Source organism: Pleurodeles waltl, chromosome 3_1, assembly GCF_031143425.1.
Source record: "Pleurodeles waltl isolate 20211129_DDA chromosome 3_1, aPleWal1.hap1.20221129, whole genome shotgun sequence".
NCBI classification, from domain to species: Eukaryota; Metazoa; Chordata; class Amphibia; order Caudata; family Salamandridae; genus Pleurodeles; species Pleurodeles waltl.
Genome location: NC_090440.1, coordinates 998,500,884 through 998,518,353, shown reverse-complemented (window position 1 = coordinate 998,518,353; position 17,470 = coordinate 998,500,884). Strand labels below are relative to the sequence as shown.

At 46.8% G+C, this 17,470-nt stretch overlaps 1 protein-coding gene across 13 annotated transcripts in view; it reads left to right on the top strand.

Moving 5' to 3' along the window:
- BAZ2B (bromodomain adjacent to zinc finger domain 2B) overlaps positions 1-17,470 on the top strand; it is a 1,256,112-nt gene that overhangs the window by 1,182,801 nt on the left and 55,841 nt on the right. For all 13 annotated transcript variants that reach the window (XM_069224189.1, XM_069224194.1, XM_069224193.1 and 10 more), the window contains one exon: positions 9,735-10,003. In XM_069224189.1, coding sequence (XP_069080290.1) covers positions 9,735-10,003 — 269 coding nt within the window. The remainder of the gene's footprint in view (positions 1-9,734; positions 10,004-17,470) is intronic.

The following is a 17,470-nucleotide window of genomic DNA, read 5'->3' as shown; positions in this document are numbered from 1 at the left end:
CAATCTTTCCCGAGGAAGGCCGTTCTTGCAAGCTCCACCAGTGGCCACAGTAATAATGGATGCTTCCACTCTAGGGTGGGGAGCTCATCTGGGGGACCTGGAGATCAAAGGGCTTTGGTCTCCAGTGGAACAGATGTTTCATATCAATCTGTTGGAGTTACGGGCTGTACGTCTGGCTCTCAAGGCCTTCCTCCCATCCCTTCGCGGTCAGTCGGTTCAGGTCCTGACGGACAATACTACCGCGATGTGGTATATAAACAAACAGGGAGGGGTAGGGTCGTATCTTCTCTGCAGAGAAGCTCTTCGGCTATGGTCCTGGGCAAAGGACCATCAGATTTGCTTGGTAGCAAATCATTTGGCAGGAGTCTTGAACGTACGTGCGGATGGTCTCAGTCGCCATTTCTCGGCCGATCACGAGTGGCGTCTCCATCCAGATCAAGTCCGTCTAATCTTCCAGATGTGGGGGTTTCCTCGGATAGATCTGTTTGCCACCCGGGAGAACTCGCACTGCCCGTTATTCTGCAGCCTCCAGTATCCGGTACAAGGAGCTTTGGGGGACGCGTTTCAGATGACCTGGTGCGACCAGTTGCTTTACGCGTTTCCCCCCATACCCTTGATTCCTCGAGTATTGAGGAAAATTCGCCAAGACCGGGCCCAAGTCATCTTAATAGCTCCGGATTGGGCAAGGAGGGTATGGTACACGGACCTTCTCCAACTCTCACTGTGCCCTCCGCTCCGTCTCCCTCTCAGGGCAGACTTCCTCTCACAGTCGCAGGGGCAGGTTTTACACCCCCACCTCCAGAGCCTGCACCTTCATGCCTGGAGATTGAACGGGGCAACCTGAGTTCCTTTTCTCTCCCGCCTGATGTAGTGGATGTTATCTTATCGGCCAGGCGACACTCCACTAAATCTATCTACGCTAATAGGTGGGCTAAATTTGTGATTTGGTGTGGAGAGAGGCAAATTGATCCCTTACGTGCTCACTTATCAGATATCTTGTCTTTTGCATTATCTCTGGCACAGAGGGGTTGTGCAGTGGCTACGGTTAAGGGGTACTTATCTGCCCTGTCAGCCTTTCTGTGTCTTCCAGACCAACCTTCTCTATTCAAATCTCCAATAGTTCTTAGATTTTTAAAAGGTCTTATTAACAAATTTCCTCCCACTCCTTTCATTATGCCTCAGTGGGATTTAAACCTGGTTCTGACTTTTCTTATGGGTTCCCCGTTTGAGCCTATGCATTCTTGCCCCTTAAGGTTATTAGTCCTAAAGACGGTTTTCCTGGTAGCAATTACTTCTGCAAGAAGAGTGAGTGAGCTGCAGGCTCTATCTGTAAAACCCCCTTACACATCTTTTTATGGGTATAAGGTGGTGTTGAGGACCAAGGCTGCTTTCCTTCCGAAGGTTGTTTCACCCTTTCATTTGGCCCAGACAATTACTCTATCCATGTTTTATCCTCCGCCTCATCCTTCAAAGGAAGAAGAGACACTCCCCCGTTAGACCCAAGGAGGGTGCCAAGCTTTTATATAGACAGAACAAAGGATTTCAGGCTGGAGGTTCAGCTTTTCATCGGATACGTGGGAAAGAGGAGAGGAAAGGCAGTCCACAAGAGAACACTCTCCAGGTGGGTTATTCTTTGCATTAAAATGTGTTACTCTTTAGCAAAGAAAGATCCCCCTGATGGTATAAGAGCTCATTCCACCAGAGCTAAGTTAGCCTCTTCGGCTTTGGCTAGGGGTGTTCCTGTGGTTGACATCTGCAAGGCCGCAACTTGGTCATCCCTTCACACTTTTGCGAAGCATTACTGCTTGGACTCTGAGGTCAGAAGGGATGGCCATTTTGGCACGGTCAGTGCTGCAGGATTTCTTGGTTTGACCATTCAGGCACCCTCCACCGAGTGCGGTACTGCTTTGGGACTCTATTCATTAGGTGAGGAATCCACAGGTAGTTGTATCCATCAGAAGAACGAGTTACTTACCTTCGGTAACGACTTTTCTGGTAGATACATTAGCTACCTGTGGATTCCTCACGGTCTCACCCGCCTCCCCGTTGCCTGTCTGGTCTAGCCAAGTAATTCTTGGGTGTGCTCCTCTTGGTTTTGAGGACTTGTATATATTCTGTATATATGTTCATATGTTTATATATACTGTTCATATAATTATTTGTTTGTTTATAAAAAAAAATTTTTTTAAAGGATTGAATTCTCAGAATGATGTGTTTGTTTGGAATATCATTAAATATTACTATTGCTCTTTCACTTCAATGGCCTATTATTCTCAGGCACGTAAAAAATGTTGGTACTGACGTCGGCACGTCGGCGAGGACCTCTTATTGCCTGTATGACGTCAGACGGTGTCGCGTGGGCAACTGTGACGTCCTCGTCGACGTGCAGAAGCTAGGAAGAAGATTTCCGTCGAATGCTGGTGCAATGGGAGTATTCATTAGGTGAGGAATCCACAGGTAGCTAATGTATCCACCAGAAAAGTTGTTACCGAAGGTAAGTAACTCGTTCAGCAGGTGAGTAAACACACTATTATATACACCTTAGTTGTCAGGAATGAGCATAGAAAGTAAAACTGTGCAATAACAATAGACAATAGTGACTCTAGGGGGAGCCTAAACCATATACTAAAAAAGGAAAGCGAATGATGGACCCCCACCCAAGTAAGTGGAATCTGTAGAGGGGAGCTGGAGGAACTAGGAACCCCAAAAGGTAAGTACCAGAGGGCCCCTCCCTCCCCCCCCCCCATCAACCAGGAGAGAAGTGGTAAGTACCTACTTTTCCCAAACCCACAGAAAAACTTTGTAAAAGGACTATGCAACACTGCAGGAAACAGAGGAGGACCTGCAAATGAAGGGTACCAAGTCTAGTTCCAGTTGGAGTGTCCGGTTGGGGCAGAAGCCACTACCCACCCTTCTGGAGATGCAGGACCAGGTCGACGGTGAAGACTAGGAGTTGGCTGTAAAGCACAGGAGCAGAGGAAGTGTTCCAGAAGTGATGCAGTTGATATCCCATGTCGGAAGACGAGTAGAAGTCCGTCAATAGTGTGGAAAAACCACCAACAAGCCTTGGGAATGGCAAGAGTTGCAGGAGAGAAGTCACAGAGTTGCTGGAGACCAGGAAGGTCCGAGGGGACTCAACCCAGGGAGGAGAGTCTCAGGCGACCCCCAGCAGTCAGAAAGCAAGAGGTCGTGGATGCTGCCCCCACAGGCAGAAGGCACAGGAGTCGCAGTGAGGCCCACTCAGCACACCCAGAAAGGAGTCCCACGTCACTGGAGCAGCAGACAGGAGACTGTGCGTTGCAGGGGGAGTGATGGAGGGCGGGGCTACACTGAGCCTGAAGATCCATCAGAAGAAGAGCCACCACCATGCCTTGGTAGCTGCAAGAGTCGCAGTGCACAGGGGTACTGTCCTGCAAGGAGAGACAAAGACTCACCACCTCGAAAGTTGGACAGCTGGTAGAGGGGACCAAGAGGACCACTCCAGACCACCACCTGTGTTGCAGGATCCATGCAGAGTTGCAGGAGAGAGGAGCCATCCGGTCGTCATTGCTGTTGGTGCCTGCAGATGCAGGGGAATTACTTCTTCACTCCAAGGGAGATTCGTCCTTGTTTCTTGGTGCAGACTGAAAACTTGCTGTCCTCAGAGGACGCATAGCTGGGGAAATGTTGTAGTTGCTGGAAGGAGCCAGAGAAACAATGTTGCAGAGTGAAGTTGTTGCTGGAACTGCAGATTGTAAGTTCCTGTGAAGACCATTTGCGGTTCCAGTGGCCAAAAGTTGAAGTAAACGTTGCAGAGGACTCCTGCTGGAATCTTGCACATTGAATCTGAGGTCCCACCCAAGAGGGAGACCCTAAATAGTCCTGAAAAGGGGATTGGTCACCTAGCAAGGTGACCACCCATCAGGAGGGGGCTGTGACATCACCTGCCTGACCTGGCCATTCAGATGCTCCCAAAGGCCTCTGCCCCCTTGGATTCAAGATGGCAGAATCAAGTGGCCACCTGGAGGAGCTCTGGGCACTACCCCTGGGGTGGTGATGGACAGAGGAGTGGTAACTCCCCTTTCCATTGTCCAGTTTCATGCCAGGGCAGGGACTGGAGGTCCCTGAACAAGTGCAGACTGGTTTATGCAAGGAGGGCACATAAATTTGTCCTTTAAAGCATACCAGTGGCTTAGGGAGGCTACCCTCCCAAGTCATGTAACACCTTTTTTCAAAGAAAGAGGGTGTTGCCTCCCTCTCCCAAAGGAAATCCTTTGTTCTCCCTTCCTGGGGTTGAGCTGTTCAAGCAGCAGGAGAGCAGAACCCTGTCTGTATGATAGCAGCAGCACGGGCTGCCTGGGAAAACCCTGCAAACTGGTAGGAGCAAAGCTGGAGGTCCTCTAAGGAGCCCCCAAAGTGCATGGAATCATACAACCAATAATGGCAACAGTATTGGGGTATGATTCCGACATGTTTGATACCAAACATGCCTTGGTTTGGAGTTACAATTATGTATGTGGGCATAGCTAGTGACCCTTGTCCAATACACGGCTAAAATGGCTTCCCCACACAAGAAATCCAGGAAAATGGAGGTGGAGTTTGTGAGGGAACCTCTGCCCAAATAAGGATGCCCTCAAACACCGGTACCTGCATCCTGCCCTCTGGGCTAGTAGGGCCTGTCATAGTGGTGACTTACAGTGACTTGCAGTGAAAAGGGTGCATGCACCCTTTCACGCAGGCTGCAGTGGCAGACTTGCAGACACACTTTGCATGGGTACTCATGGGTGACATAATACATGTTGCAGCCCATGGAGAATCCCTGGTGCCTCAATGCCCTGGGTATCTAGATACCATATACTAGGGACTTATATGGGGGCACCAGTATGCCAATTATTGGGTGTAACAAGTTAGAGACAACTAAAACCAGAGGGGGATAGTACAGTTACTGGGGTCCTGTTTAACAGGATCCCAGTGAAAACAGTCAAAACACACTCACATCATGCAAAAAGTGGGGGTAACCATGCCAAAAAGAGGGTACTTTCGTACAAAATACATAAAATCTGACAGTCTCTACGGCAAACCTAGTTATTTTTACAGTGCACGTCCCCTTCACCTAGGCTACACAGGGAGTTATGTATTTGGGACTCTGCATCTATTCCACCACGGTTCAAACCACAGTATCTAACAACGGCACCTTGCTGTCGAGAGTGCTTGCGAACCCTCATGCCTGTAGGGCCTATGTCCTCTCCTGGCTGGGTGGTATTGCAGCAGTTAAGATGACCTTTTTGCCTAGAATCTTATACGTCATGCAGACATTGCCCCTGCTACCTCCTCCTCACATGCTGACTACACTACAACGCCACTTAGAAGACTACATTTGGGAAGGGAAAAAGCATGCATAGCCAAGAAGCAGACTTACCTACCTTAGGAGAAGGGTGGTTTGGAGGTCCCTCATCTCACACATTATCAGGCGGCCCATCAGAGATACTTAGTGGAGTGGACCATACCCCTCACAGAAAAACACTGGTGCTTCATAGATCAAGTTTTTGCAGGCATACACATATGGAAGGTACCGTGACTACCTAAGCTCCATAAACCACCAGGATTTTATATCTTCCTCATTTTAAGAGCCACAATGGGAGTCTGGAATGAAGTACAGATGAGTAGGAATCTGTCTACCCAAATAGCCCCCTTCACTCCGATCATAGGTAACCTGGACTTTCCCCAGCATATCAGGGTCCCAGTTATATGTTGTGGCAGCAGGCCCAACTGTAGGAGGATTGGTCTGGTCAAAGAATCTGGTCTTCTGACCTTTGCTCAGATTCAACAGCAAAATGGTGTTCCTGAAAACGCCTGATGGCAGCATATGGCCATATGCCATTGGGTTACTCAGGCCCTCCATTAAGCCATACGCAAGCTGTCCCCTATTCCCATTTAAGAAATAGTTACTGACTTGAAGTTCCAACAAACACATCCTCTCAGACATTTATGCTTTTCTTAACATTATACAAGCCCCACCTACATCATCAGCACAGCGACGTTAGGAGAGTGAATGTGAACGTTCCCTCACACCTAGGCAGTGGTCAGATATCCTCAAACGGGCTAACTCATTGGCACAAAGCGCCTTTGGTAAAGAGACGCTACTTAAGGTGGTACACTATTGGTACTATACACCGACGCGAGTGGCCCAATGGAAGTGGGATGTAGATACTCACTGCTGGCAGGGATGCACTTAGGAGGGGCCTTTGGAGATTTCAGAACCTCTACCGCTACTGGTCTGAAGTTTTGGTCACCATTGACAAAATGTATAACAACGCTTTCTAGGTTTCTGAGCTATATCCTTTTAGGCCTTCACGATGTTTTAAACTACCCCTTGAAATCGCTATGGGGACGGGCCATCCCACTGGCCGTATGTGCAGCTAAGCAACTTTTGTTAACACGATGGGGCACCAATACTATACCTACACACTTAGATTGGCTATATAAACTCAGAGAATTAATAGGCATGGAGAAGCTGATGGCCACAGTTAGGCAAAGATTGCCCCAGTTTGATAAAACGTGGGGGCCTTGTTTGTCCTACCTCTCACAAGAATTTGTGAAACTTACTTGCCCTGCTTATTTATGGGTTCTCTGCCTCACACCCACATATTCAGTACTGGCCTAATTTCATATGTTGCAGAAGAGGGCTTTGGGTGGCTCCACATCACGCTTTACATCCCAGCTTCCTCACTTTAGACACCTAAACTATTCAGTGGACTAGGTACACATCCCTTATAATTATGTCTCTTTAGCTAGCTACGTTCCCCTTTATTGTTCCTCACCGGCCAGAGGTTGTAGGTGAGAGATTTGCATTGTTTCATAATTATTGTAAAATCAATTAAACCTAAATGAAGTACGTATATGTAACATATAATAAACTATTTGCCAACCAGTCCAAAACCAAAGTACTGGTTTTGGAAAGTACATCAGGAAGGCAGGTAAATAAGATGGTGATTGAACCCATTTCCACAAGCTGTGCCTCTGCATATAATTGCTTTGCATGTGGCTCACCCATAAGTTCTCACTGAGTTACTGTCTGTTTATTTTTAAGAATGAAGGCACTGCTTTAACTTTTCAGTTAGAAAGATATAACACAAAATTGCAAAGTCCCACTGCAGAAGCAGTTCTGAAGGTCATCAAGGTCGAATTGCTTGTGCTAACCTATTGCCAGTGTACCTTTCCAGGCACAGTGGTTTCCGCCCTAGATCTGTAACTTTGTAAAGTCTATAGAACGATTTTTCACTTAGCTCAGAGCGCTCCCAGATTCTTAGGAATTTTGGTTATTGAAACAAGACCTTACACTTAAGATATCCTTCATAAAATATTGTTACCAACTTAGCGGGGGATATGGCTTATTCAAGGCAGTCCTACATTCATGTATCCATGAGAGCAGCTCATTTGTACATTTTTGTTCAAAATATTTAGGCCCTTCCATAAGGGATGTGGAGGTGAAAGCCATCTGGGCAGATATTACTGCTAAAACCACTGGTGTAACGCAAAATAATACATGCAGAATGTGATGAGTGGCCCCTGGGCCTCCCACATCTCAAAGATATTCATTGGCCTTGGGCTGTATGGGGGCTCCCTGGATGGTTAGGGGCCCTCCTAAATCGCAGGGACCTGCGTTAGGCCACTGCATAAAGCTGTCCTGAAGCCTACATTAAAATCCCAATGAATGCTTCTCTCATGAGCTGTTGACCTCACTGTATATCAACAGTTTAAACTTGCCAACCTTCATATCGAATCATACAATTTATTAACACAGCAATACTACTTGGGGGGGGGAAACAATAGCGAAACATGTAGGCAGAATAGAATTTGTATGCCCTTTATGCACTTTCCAATTAGATAATTCAGGATGTAGCCTAGCATAGTCAATTCAATGAAAGTGAAAGGTCTCTAATTACAAGAGGGAAACAGTTTTGAATCTACTGTGCCGCTTCCTGGAGCGTGAGTTTTGAAAGACAAAGTTGCAAAAAAAAAAATATATATATATATATGTAATAGACACACAAGATACAAGGGTGGTGTTAAGTATTGCTTGAGTGCTGAGGAAGAACAATTGGATCAGCTACCAGCTTTGGCGATGTCTGTCTCAGCATCATATGTGGCCTCGCACAAATAATCTGCGGCATCAAGCACGGTGCCTAAAGTAAAGGCATCAAGACTTGATGTCTTCGGCCTCGAAACCAACCCAAGAGGCACAGCTGGTTTAGAGCATGGATCAATGATGATTGATCAGCTGGATTTCCTTCCCTTCGAATCCATGGAGCCCCAAGGTGTAGATGGATCCTGGACAATGCCGAAGATCAAGTTCATAGCCTCCCTAAGCTGCTGAGGCTGATCTGGCGTTGCTACCTTACAGGATGGGAGTTGAAAAGGCAAGGATGTAGAAGGTTGTTCCAATACAAGGGAACAAATTTGTCCAATGTCACAGGAACCTCACGTGACTCCTGAATGGTTGGAATGATGAGTGCTTGCTCTTATGCTTCTAATCACTCTTCCTGTATTTACTTAACTTTGATAAAGTTCTCTCTTTTGAATGACCTCTAGATGGTGAATGAGTTTGTCATCTTGATATTGATTGAGAACATGTTGTTGACATCGAAGGAGAACGAGTCTTCCACTTCTTCACCCATGCTAGTGCGAGTTTCACCTTCCGATCACCTTCTTGTTCATCTTGGCACACAATGACAAGGCTTCGAGTTGTGACCCGAATCAAGATACCATAGACATACACCATGTGGATCCGTATTTACATCTGTCGGTTACAGGTCAAACACAGTTTAAAGCCCTATTGTTTAGGTTTTGCACACAAAAAGTAATTTCTAGTAGAAGTTTACATGATAACTTTTGAATGACAGTTGAAGCTGCAGATCCCCTCCAGTTGACGCAGAAATAGAAAAAAAACATACGCACCAGACAGAGTTGTAAACAGAGCTATGTCGTTGCACAGTGCCACCTTTCGGTGCTGTCGGACATTGCTTTCGATGTGTCTTCCAGATCCAGTCTAACACCTGGAGGTATTCAAAAGTGAGGAATCTGCATTAGAGACTCTCTACGAGAAAAGGTGTTACCAAAGGTAAGTAACTTACAGGAGCGGCGCGCGGGCACAGGTGTGTGGTGGTGGGGAATTAATAATAAAACAAAAACTTAACTAAATCATTCCGTTACCACACTGCCCCTCTCCCCTCCAGATGGGCTGCAGGCACGGGCTCCCAGTCTGACCTACGGCCAATCCTGACGCTGCTCAGAGTAGCGTCAGAATTGGCTGGGAGTGCCGAGCCAGGGTGCTTCCAGGTAGACTGGGACCCTGTGCATGCTCTCTCCAGCCCGGCTGTTTGGCGACCACACGTACATGCCCAGTGAGGGGCAGTGCTGTGCACTCCCCCTCAGAGCTCGTCACAGTCTGTGGCCCCACCCCTTTTACCAAAAAACTGTAATAAACATAGTTTATTGTCATTTTTTGGTAAAAGGTTTGCAGCTGCTGCTGGCGGGAGGCTACGTGTCTGGTTACTTATTTTTTACTACTGCTTTTTTCATTATATTGGGTTAGAGAACTGTTTTAAGAAAATACAAATTTCTGCTTGGTGTAGTATCGGAGTTTAAAAAGGCACTCTTTAAATATTTGTTGCACTAATAATCCTTCATGAACGTTGTAATTTTTAACTGCACTATTGTGACTTGTTTGTAATAGTGCCTTTCATATGTTTTAGGCAAGTGGGCAGCAGCCTAAAGTAAAGAAAGCCTTAGTTAAGGGCAAAAGGAGTAATGAGCACAAGAGAGTGAGAAGCCTGTCCTTCATGGGTGACACTGAAGACGAGGACTCTGCAACCATAGGCAGCCCTACTAAAAAGGGAGGAAAAGAAGGAAAGAAAAGGAAAGCTGATGATAATAGTGTTAGCCATTTAAAACAAGAGAGTTCTCCATGCTTTAAGAAACCCAAAACAACAAAGGACACATCGAAGGACCTCACAGCATGCAGGTATTTCTTCTATACAAGCATTACTTATGTGCAAGTCCTTATCCTTTTGTTCATTTTATACATTTTCCTGGGAAGGATTGATGCAGGTTCTGTAAGCTTTGACAGATTACTTCTTTGGAAAGGATATCTCACACACACTCATGTGCAGATGCACATACTCTGCCCCATTTGGTGGCCCTGACTCTCAAAGCCATTTATGTACTGAAGGTTCTATGTTGGTGCATCAATGTCCTGTTTTACTAGTCATTTTGTGTTCACAAAACTTGAATTTACACTTGTCGAATGATAAAACTGCGATTTATTTTACACTGGTATGGTTTAAAGTTACGTGTAAACAAATCTGCTTTAGGGGGCTGGGAGTGGGCATTCCACGGCATTAATTTCTCAAACAAATTGTGAGCACCCCCAGGCCTGAGAGTTGGAGGCTATTAACAAACATTTGCAAGATACATTCCCACCCTGAATCCAGTTAAGAATTTACTCCTGTCAACAGAAAGAGTAAATTAGTATCCAAGAAACATTAATGCGTAAATGCCAAGGTAAAGTACATTAGTGCTTACTAGTTTTTCATATATTTATTTTAGATAGCCTGGGTGCAGTTTACCAAGGTATTTGAACTTGCTTACTTGTACAACATATACATATGAACGTGTTTACTATTGGAAAGCTACAACTGTCCAAAAAGCATACATTTACTTCCAGCTGTAGTGGGCCAGTTGAGTTTTTGTTTGATAAAATCACTATTGGGTTTCAAACAAGGGTTGTTCTGAAAAATATACTTACTAGCTCATAAGCAAAATGTGTCCACCAGCCATTAATGAGAACATTCTACATTTGATTTGTAGGAAGCTGCCCTGGTGTGTGGTGAGTACCAAATGTACTTACACCTTATACCAGGTATCCCCTATTAAAGTAGTGCAGGCAGTGTCTAGAAGCCAGGCTCTCTAGAGGTAGCTGTGGATGGGCAGCCAAGGATTCTCCAGGAGACATGCTAAGCTCATGTAAAACCATTACAGTCACACAGCACTTACACACATGAAAGGAAATACTCAGTGTTACAAAAAAGGTGCTTTATTTTAGCGACACAATACTAAAAAGTAGTAGAGAGGCAACCCTCCAATAGGAGGTAAGTAACACACTAAGTATATACACTAGTTATCAGAAATAGGCATAGAAAGTTATAGAAAACTGTGCAACTGCAGTTAGACAATAGTGACCCTAGGGCTAGCCCAAACCATATACTAAAGAAATGGAATGCGAACGCAGGTCCCCCACCTAGGTAAGAGGAATGTGTAGAGGGCAGCTAGGGGGTACTAGGAAACCTCAAAGGTTAATACCACAGTGCACCCTTGCGGCCAGGAGAAGACTGCAAGAAACCAGAGGTGGATTCCTGAAGAGGAGGACCTGTAGAAGAAGGTGACCAAGTCCAGAAGTCACAGAAGAGTCCAGGAGTAGGAGCTACTACCCACCAAGCTGTGGATGCATGAGTTGGTCTACAGTGAGACAAAGACGGTTAGCAATGCAGCCCTGGAGCAGGTGAAGAGTTACTGGAGGATGCAGTCATCGTCCCATGCCGGCTGAAGAATTGCAGTCAGGTGTTGGTGCAAGAATTCCAACAACAAGCCTTGGCAAAGGCAAATGATGCGGTTGGTGCAAAGTGGAGTTGCTGGGGAACCTCAAGGCCCAGGAGGACTCACCCCAGGAGGGGGAGTCAGAAGGGACTCAAAGCAACACAGAACCCACAGGAGCAGAGGGAGGGAGCACCCACAGGATGAGTACACAGGAGTCGCAGAAGAGCCCACGCAGCATGACTGGAGAATGGTCCCACTCCGCAGGAGAACCATGCAGACGGCTGTACGTCGCAGGAAGGAGTGCTAAGGGCTGGAGCTACATGTAGCCTTAAGATCCCTTGAAAGAAATGCAAACAAGCCTTGGCAACTGCAAGAGACGTGGCACACAGGAGTACTGTCCTGCATGGGAAGGCAAGGGCTTACCTCCACCAAAGTTGGACACCTGGCAGAAAGGACCAAGAGGGTACCTCCGGACCACCACCCGTGATGAAGGATCCACACAGCTCAGAATGGGAGTAGATCTGCGCAGCCGGTCGTCGTTGCAGTAGATGCCTGCAGGGGAGTTACTCCTTCATTCCAAGGGAGATTCCTTCTTGTGCCGGCTGAAGACTTGCCACCCTCAGAGGATGTACAGCCAGGGAAATGTTACAGAAGCTGGAAGGAGCAGTGGAAACAGTCGATGTATAGCTATTTTAGCCATATTTTATATACATTATTTTAGCCATCACCTAGATGCGCTTTCGTTAGCATGGTTTTATTTTTCTAGCAAGAGCCACTTTGACAGGGCTGTTTTTATTATTTCTATTGCATTGTCCTTTCGCCTAGGATAACACTGCTCCTTCCAAGGCTACAGATAGATAGGTTTGCCCACAAACGTGGTATGCTGTATCTTTAACATTCACATAAAGCAGACCCTGTTTCTTAGAATGTTAATCCCCATGGGCTGCAGCATGTATTATACCACCCATGGGGAGCCCATGCAAAGTGTTCTGCAGGCCTGCCATTGCAGCTTGCGTGAAAGGGTGCATGCACCCTTTTTCACTACCAGGTCACTGCACAAGGTCACTGTAAGTCACCCCTATGGCAGTGCCTCCTAGCCCAGAGGGCAGGGTGCAAGTACCTGTGTGTGAGGGCACCCCTGCACTAGCAGAGGTACCCCCATGAACTCCAGCTCCATTTTCCTGGACCTGAGTGGGGGGACACCATTTTATGCATGTTCTGGACAAGGGTCACTACCTGTGTCCAGCTACATAATGGTAACTTCGAACCTACGCATGTTTGGTATTGTAGTGCAGCCTTTTTTAATGTAGTTTTTTGCGCGTTTGCTTAATGTATTAGGCCTCTGTGCACTTTCCCTAGATGCATTTTATTTAGCCTTGCACTGCTATTTTACAATAACCAGTTTCACAGTCTTGTTTTATTTTCTTCTATCACACTGTTTAGCTTACTTCAGCACTGAAGTTCTCAAACTATACATTCTTGCTCGCTCTGTGCTTCAGTCAAGGATACAGTCTGGTACATTGCCGATAGACGTGGTAGAAGTCTAGTCTTTAGGGTTCGTAGAAAGTACACATTCTTACGTAGGGACGTTTCTTAGAACACCGTTAGTTATAAAAACACTTCCTAGTCCTGGTACACGTAAGAGGGAGATTCCGACCAGGAACCCACAACTAGATGCTGACTGCCCTGTTGCAGATGCTGATCCCGATGACAGGCCTTTGCTCAGGTATGAGGATCGATGTCCTCCCGGGGGAACCTGAAAGGCAGGCTTAGAGCTTAACATGCTGTGCTCAAAATATAACTTAGAGAGAGAACGTAATCTAGTTGCACTATGATAGCATTATTCTTATGTTTCACTCTCCTCGTTACTATTTCAATCCTACTGTGTTGTATGGTTCTGGTTATTGCAGCTCACACCTTGTTATCTAAAATGCAGTTGTTTTATTAAACCAATCTTTAAAACTCAAACTGCCTTTGTCATTTATATATGAGACCACACTGTGTATGAGAGAACTGGTTGGGACCTGAGTGACCACGACTTCCCTGGGAAACACTAAGATGTAATGCGCTCGGCTGCCCAATTGTCTCTTCCCTTTGGGAAAGATAAGGCACTGCTAGTTAGCCGGAGCTCAACCCGGATTTGGGGTGACAAGGGTCCTTCGCCGTGGGTCAGACTTAGTCCCCCACACTGTGAACGATCTTGTCGCCCAAAAATCCAATAGTCTCATTAGGATAATGAGAGCCTACGCGACATGGCGCCACCAACGATTGGTCTGGCTCTAATTTTCGGGTCTACCAGTTTCTCTCGGTCTCATATACTATAATGATCCATCAGTTCCTTTAACGGAGACGTCCGTGGCACTGAGGACTTCCACCACCGCGGTATAGGTAACCCTAAGTTCGATGGCATCTGTCGCTGTAGATACACATGTTCTGCAATAGCTCGCCATCTGGTGTTGGGTCGGAGTGTTACAAGTTGTTTTTCTTCGAAGAAGTGTTTTCGAGTCACGGGACCGAGTGACTCCTCCTTCTGTGCTCATTGCGCATGGGCGTCGACTCCATCTTCGATTGTTTTCTTTCCGCCATCGGGTTCGGACGTGTTCCTGTCGCTCCGAGTTTCGGAACGGAAAGATAGCTGAAAACGGAAGATTTTCGACGGTATCGTTGCGATCCGGTTCGAGATAAACACCTACGACGACGCATTGAACATCGAAGCGCTTCGGTGCCCTTCGGGGTAGATTTCGGCACACCGTCGGGGCCTAGTCGGCCCGACCGCGTGGAGAACAACGCCGATGGAACGGACCCCGTTTCGATTCTGCCCTGAATGCCACAACAAATATCCTTATACGGACCAACACTCGGTCTGTAACCTGTGCCTGTCACCCGAGCACAGCGAAGAATCCTGTGAGGCCTGTCGGGCGTTCCGGTCCCGAAAAACTCTGCGCGACCGTCGAGCGAGAAGACTGCAGATGGCGTCCACGCCAAAGGAGCATCGACAGTTCGAGACAGAAGAGGAACAGGAGGAATCCTTTTCCATCCAGGATTCAGACTCCGACGAACTCGACAATACAAAAACTGTGAGTAAGACGTCGAGATCAGAACTTAAAAAAGGCAAAAAGGCCCAGGGGACGCCACTGCCAACCGGCCATGGCTCAACCCAAATTCCCGGTGACCAACAATCGGCACCGAAAAAGGCCCATTCAGTGTCGAGATCGTCCGACTCCGGTCGAGACACCGCCACACAGCCTCCTCGGGACCGAGAGAGTGCTAAAGAGAAGCATCAACACCGAGAGTTCGGTGTCGACACGGATCGACGCCGAGACAGTGGCGCCGAAGACCATAGAGGCCAGGGTTCTCGGAGCCGAAAAAAGCACCAACAGACCCAGTTTCAGGCTCCTATACTGAAGAACATTCTATGTCTTCACAAATGAAAAAACACAGATTCGAACAGGAACTGCAATCCACTGAAGTGGATCACACGCAAAAGCGTATCTTTATTCAGCAGGGGACAGGGAAGATCAGTACCCTTCCACCTGTCAAAAGAAAGAGAACACTTCAGTTTGTAGCACTAGAGGCTCCTCAGCAACAAACAGCAAAGAAGGTAACACCTCCTCCCTCGCCTCCACCTGTAACTCCGGCTTCGCCAACTTACACCCCGTCACATTCGCCAGCTCACACCGCCATGAGCCACGATGACCAAGATCAAGACGCGTGGGACTTGTACGATGCACCAGTGTCTGATAACAGCCCAGACACATACCCAACTAGGCCATCACCACCTGAGGACAGCACAGCCTATTCACAAGTGGTGGCTAGAGCAGCACAGTTCCATAATGTGGAACTACACTCTGAACAAGTAGAGGATGACTTTTTATTTAACACCCTCTCCTCCACCCACAGCTCCTACCAAAGCCTGCCTATGCTCCCAGGCATGCTACGCCATGCAAAGGAGATCTTCAAGGAGCCAGTTAAAAGTAGAGCAGTGACGCCTAGAGTGGACAAAAAGTATAAGGCGCCTCCTACGGACCCTGTATTCATCACCTCTCAGCTGCCACCAGATTCTGTGGTGGTAGGGGCTGCCAGAAAACGGGCAAATTCACACACTTCTGGGGATGCACCTCCCCCAGATAAAGAAAGCAGAAAGTTCGATGCAGCCGGAAAGAGGGTCGCTGTCCAAGCAGCAAACCAGTGGCGCATCGCAAACTCACAAGCGCTGCTAGCGCGATACGACAGAGCCCACTGGGATGAGATGCAGCATCTCATTGAACATCTCCCAAAAGATCTACAAAAAAGAGCAAAACAGGTTGTTGAGGAGGGTCAAAACATTTCCAACAATCAAATACGCTCCTCTATGGATGCAGCAGACACAGCCGCAAGGACCATTAATACGTCGGTTACCATCCGTAGGCACGCATGGCTCAGAACGTCTGGATTCAAGCCAGAAATTCAGCAGGCAGTACTTAACATGCCAGTAAACGAAAAACTTCTGTTCGGTCCGGAGGTCGACACAGCCATAGAAAAGCTCAAAAAGGACACTGACACTGCCAAGGCCATGGGCGCACTCTACTCCCCGCAGAGCAGAGGATCTTATACCACCTTCCGCAAAACACCTTTTCGAGGAGGGTTTCGGGGTCAGGCCACACAAGCTAGTACCTCACAGTCCGCACCGTCCACCTACCAGGGACAGTACAGGGGAGGCTTTCGGGGCCAGTATAGAGGAGGGCAATTCCCTAGGAATAGAGGAAGATTTCAAAGCCCCAAAACCACTACCAACAAGCAGTGACTCACACGTCACTCACCCCCCCCCACACAACACCAGTGGGGGGAAGGATAGGTCAATATTACGAAGCATGGGAGGAAATAACTACAGACACATGGGTCCTAGCAATTATCCAACATGGTTATTGCATAGAATTCCTGCAATTCCCTCCAGACATACCACCAAAATCACAAAATTTATCAAAACACCATTCACAGCTTCTAGAGATAGAAGTTCAAGCACTACTGCAAAAAAAATGCAATAGAATTAGTACCAAGCACACAAATAAACACAGGAGTTTATTCACTGTACTTCTTGATACCAAAAAAGGACAAAACACTGAGACCAATTCTAGACCTCAGAGTAGTAAACACATTCATCAAATCAGACCACTTTCACATGGTCACACTACAAGAAGTGTTACCATTGCTCAAAAAACACAACTACATGACAACCCTAGACCTCAAAGACGCATATTTCCATATACCAATACATCAATCACACAGAAAATATCTAAGGTTTGTATTCAAAGGAATACATTACCAATTCAAACTATTGCCTTTTGGTTTAACAACCGCTCCAAGAGTATTCACAAAATGCCTAGCAGTAGTCACTGCACACATCAGAAGGCAGCAAATACATGTATTCCCGTATCTAGACGACTGGCTAATCAAAACCAGTTCGCTCACACAATGCTCAAACCACACGAACCAAGTCATACAAACCCTCTACAAACTAGGGTTCACCGTCAACTTTGCAAAATCCAACATTCAGCCAAGCAAAGTACAGCAATATCTAGGAGCCATAATAGACACGACAAAAGGAGTAGCAACGCCAACTCCACAAAGAATTCACAATTTCAACAGAGTAATTCAACACATGTCTCCAAATCAAACAATACAAGCAAGAACAATACTACAGCTCCTAGGCATGATGTCCTCATTCATAGCCATTGTCCCAAACGCAAGACTGCACATGAGGCCCTTACAACAATGCCTAGCCTCACAGTGGTCTCAAGCACAGGGTCACCTTCTAGATCTGGTGTTAATAGACCGCCAAACTTACCTCTTGCTTCTATGGTGGAACAGTATAAATTTAAACAAAGGGCGGCCTTTCCAAGACCCAGTGCCACAGTAC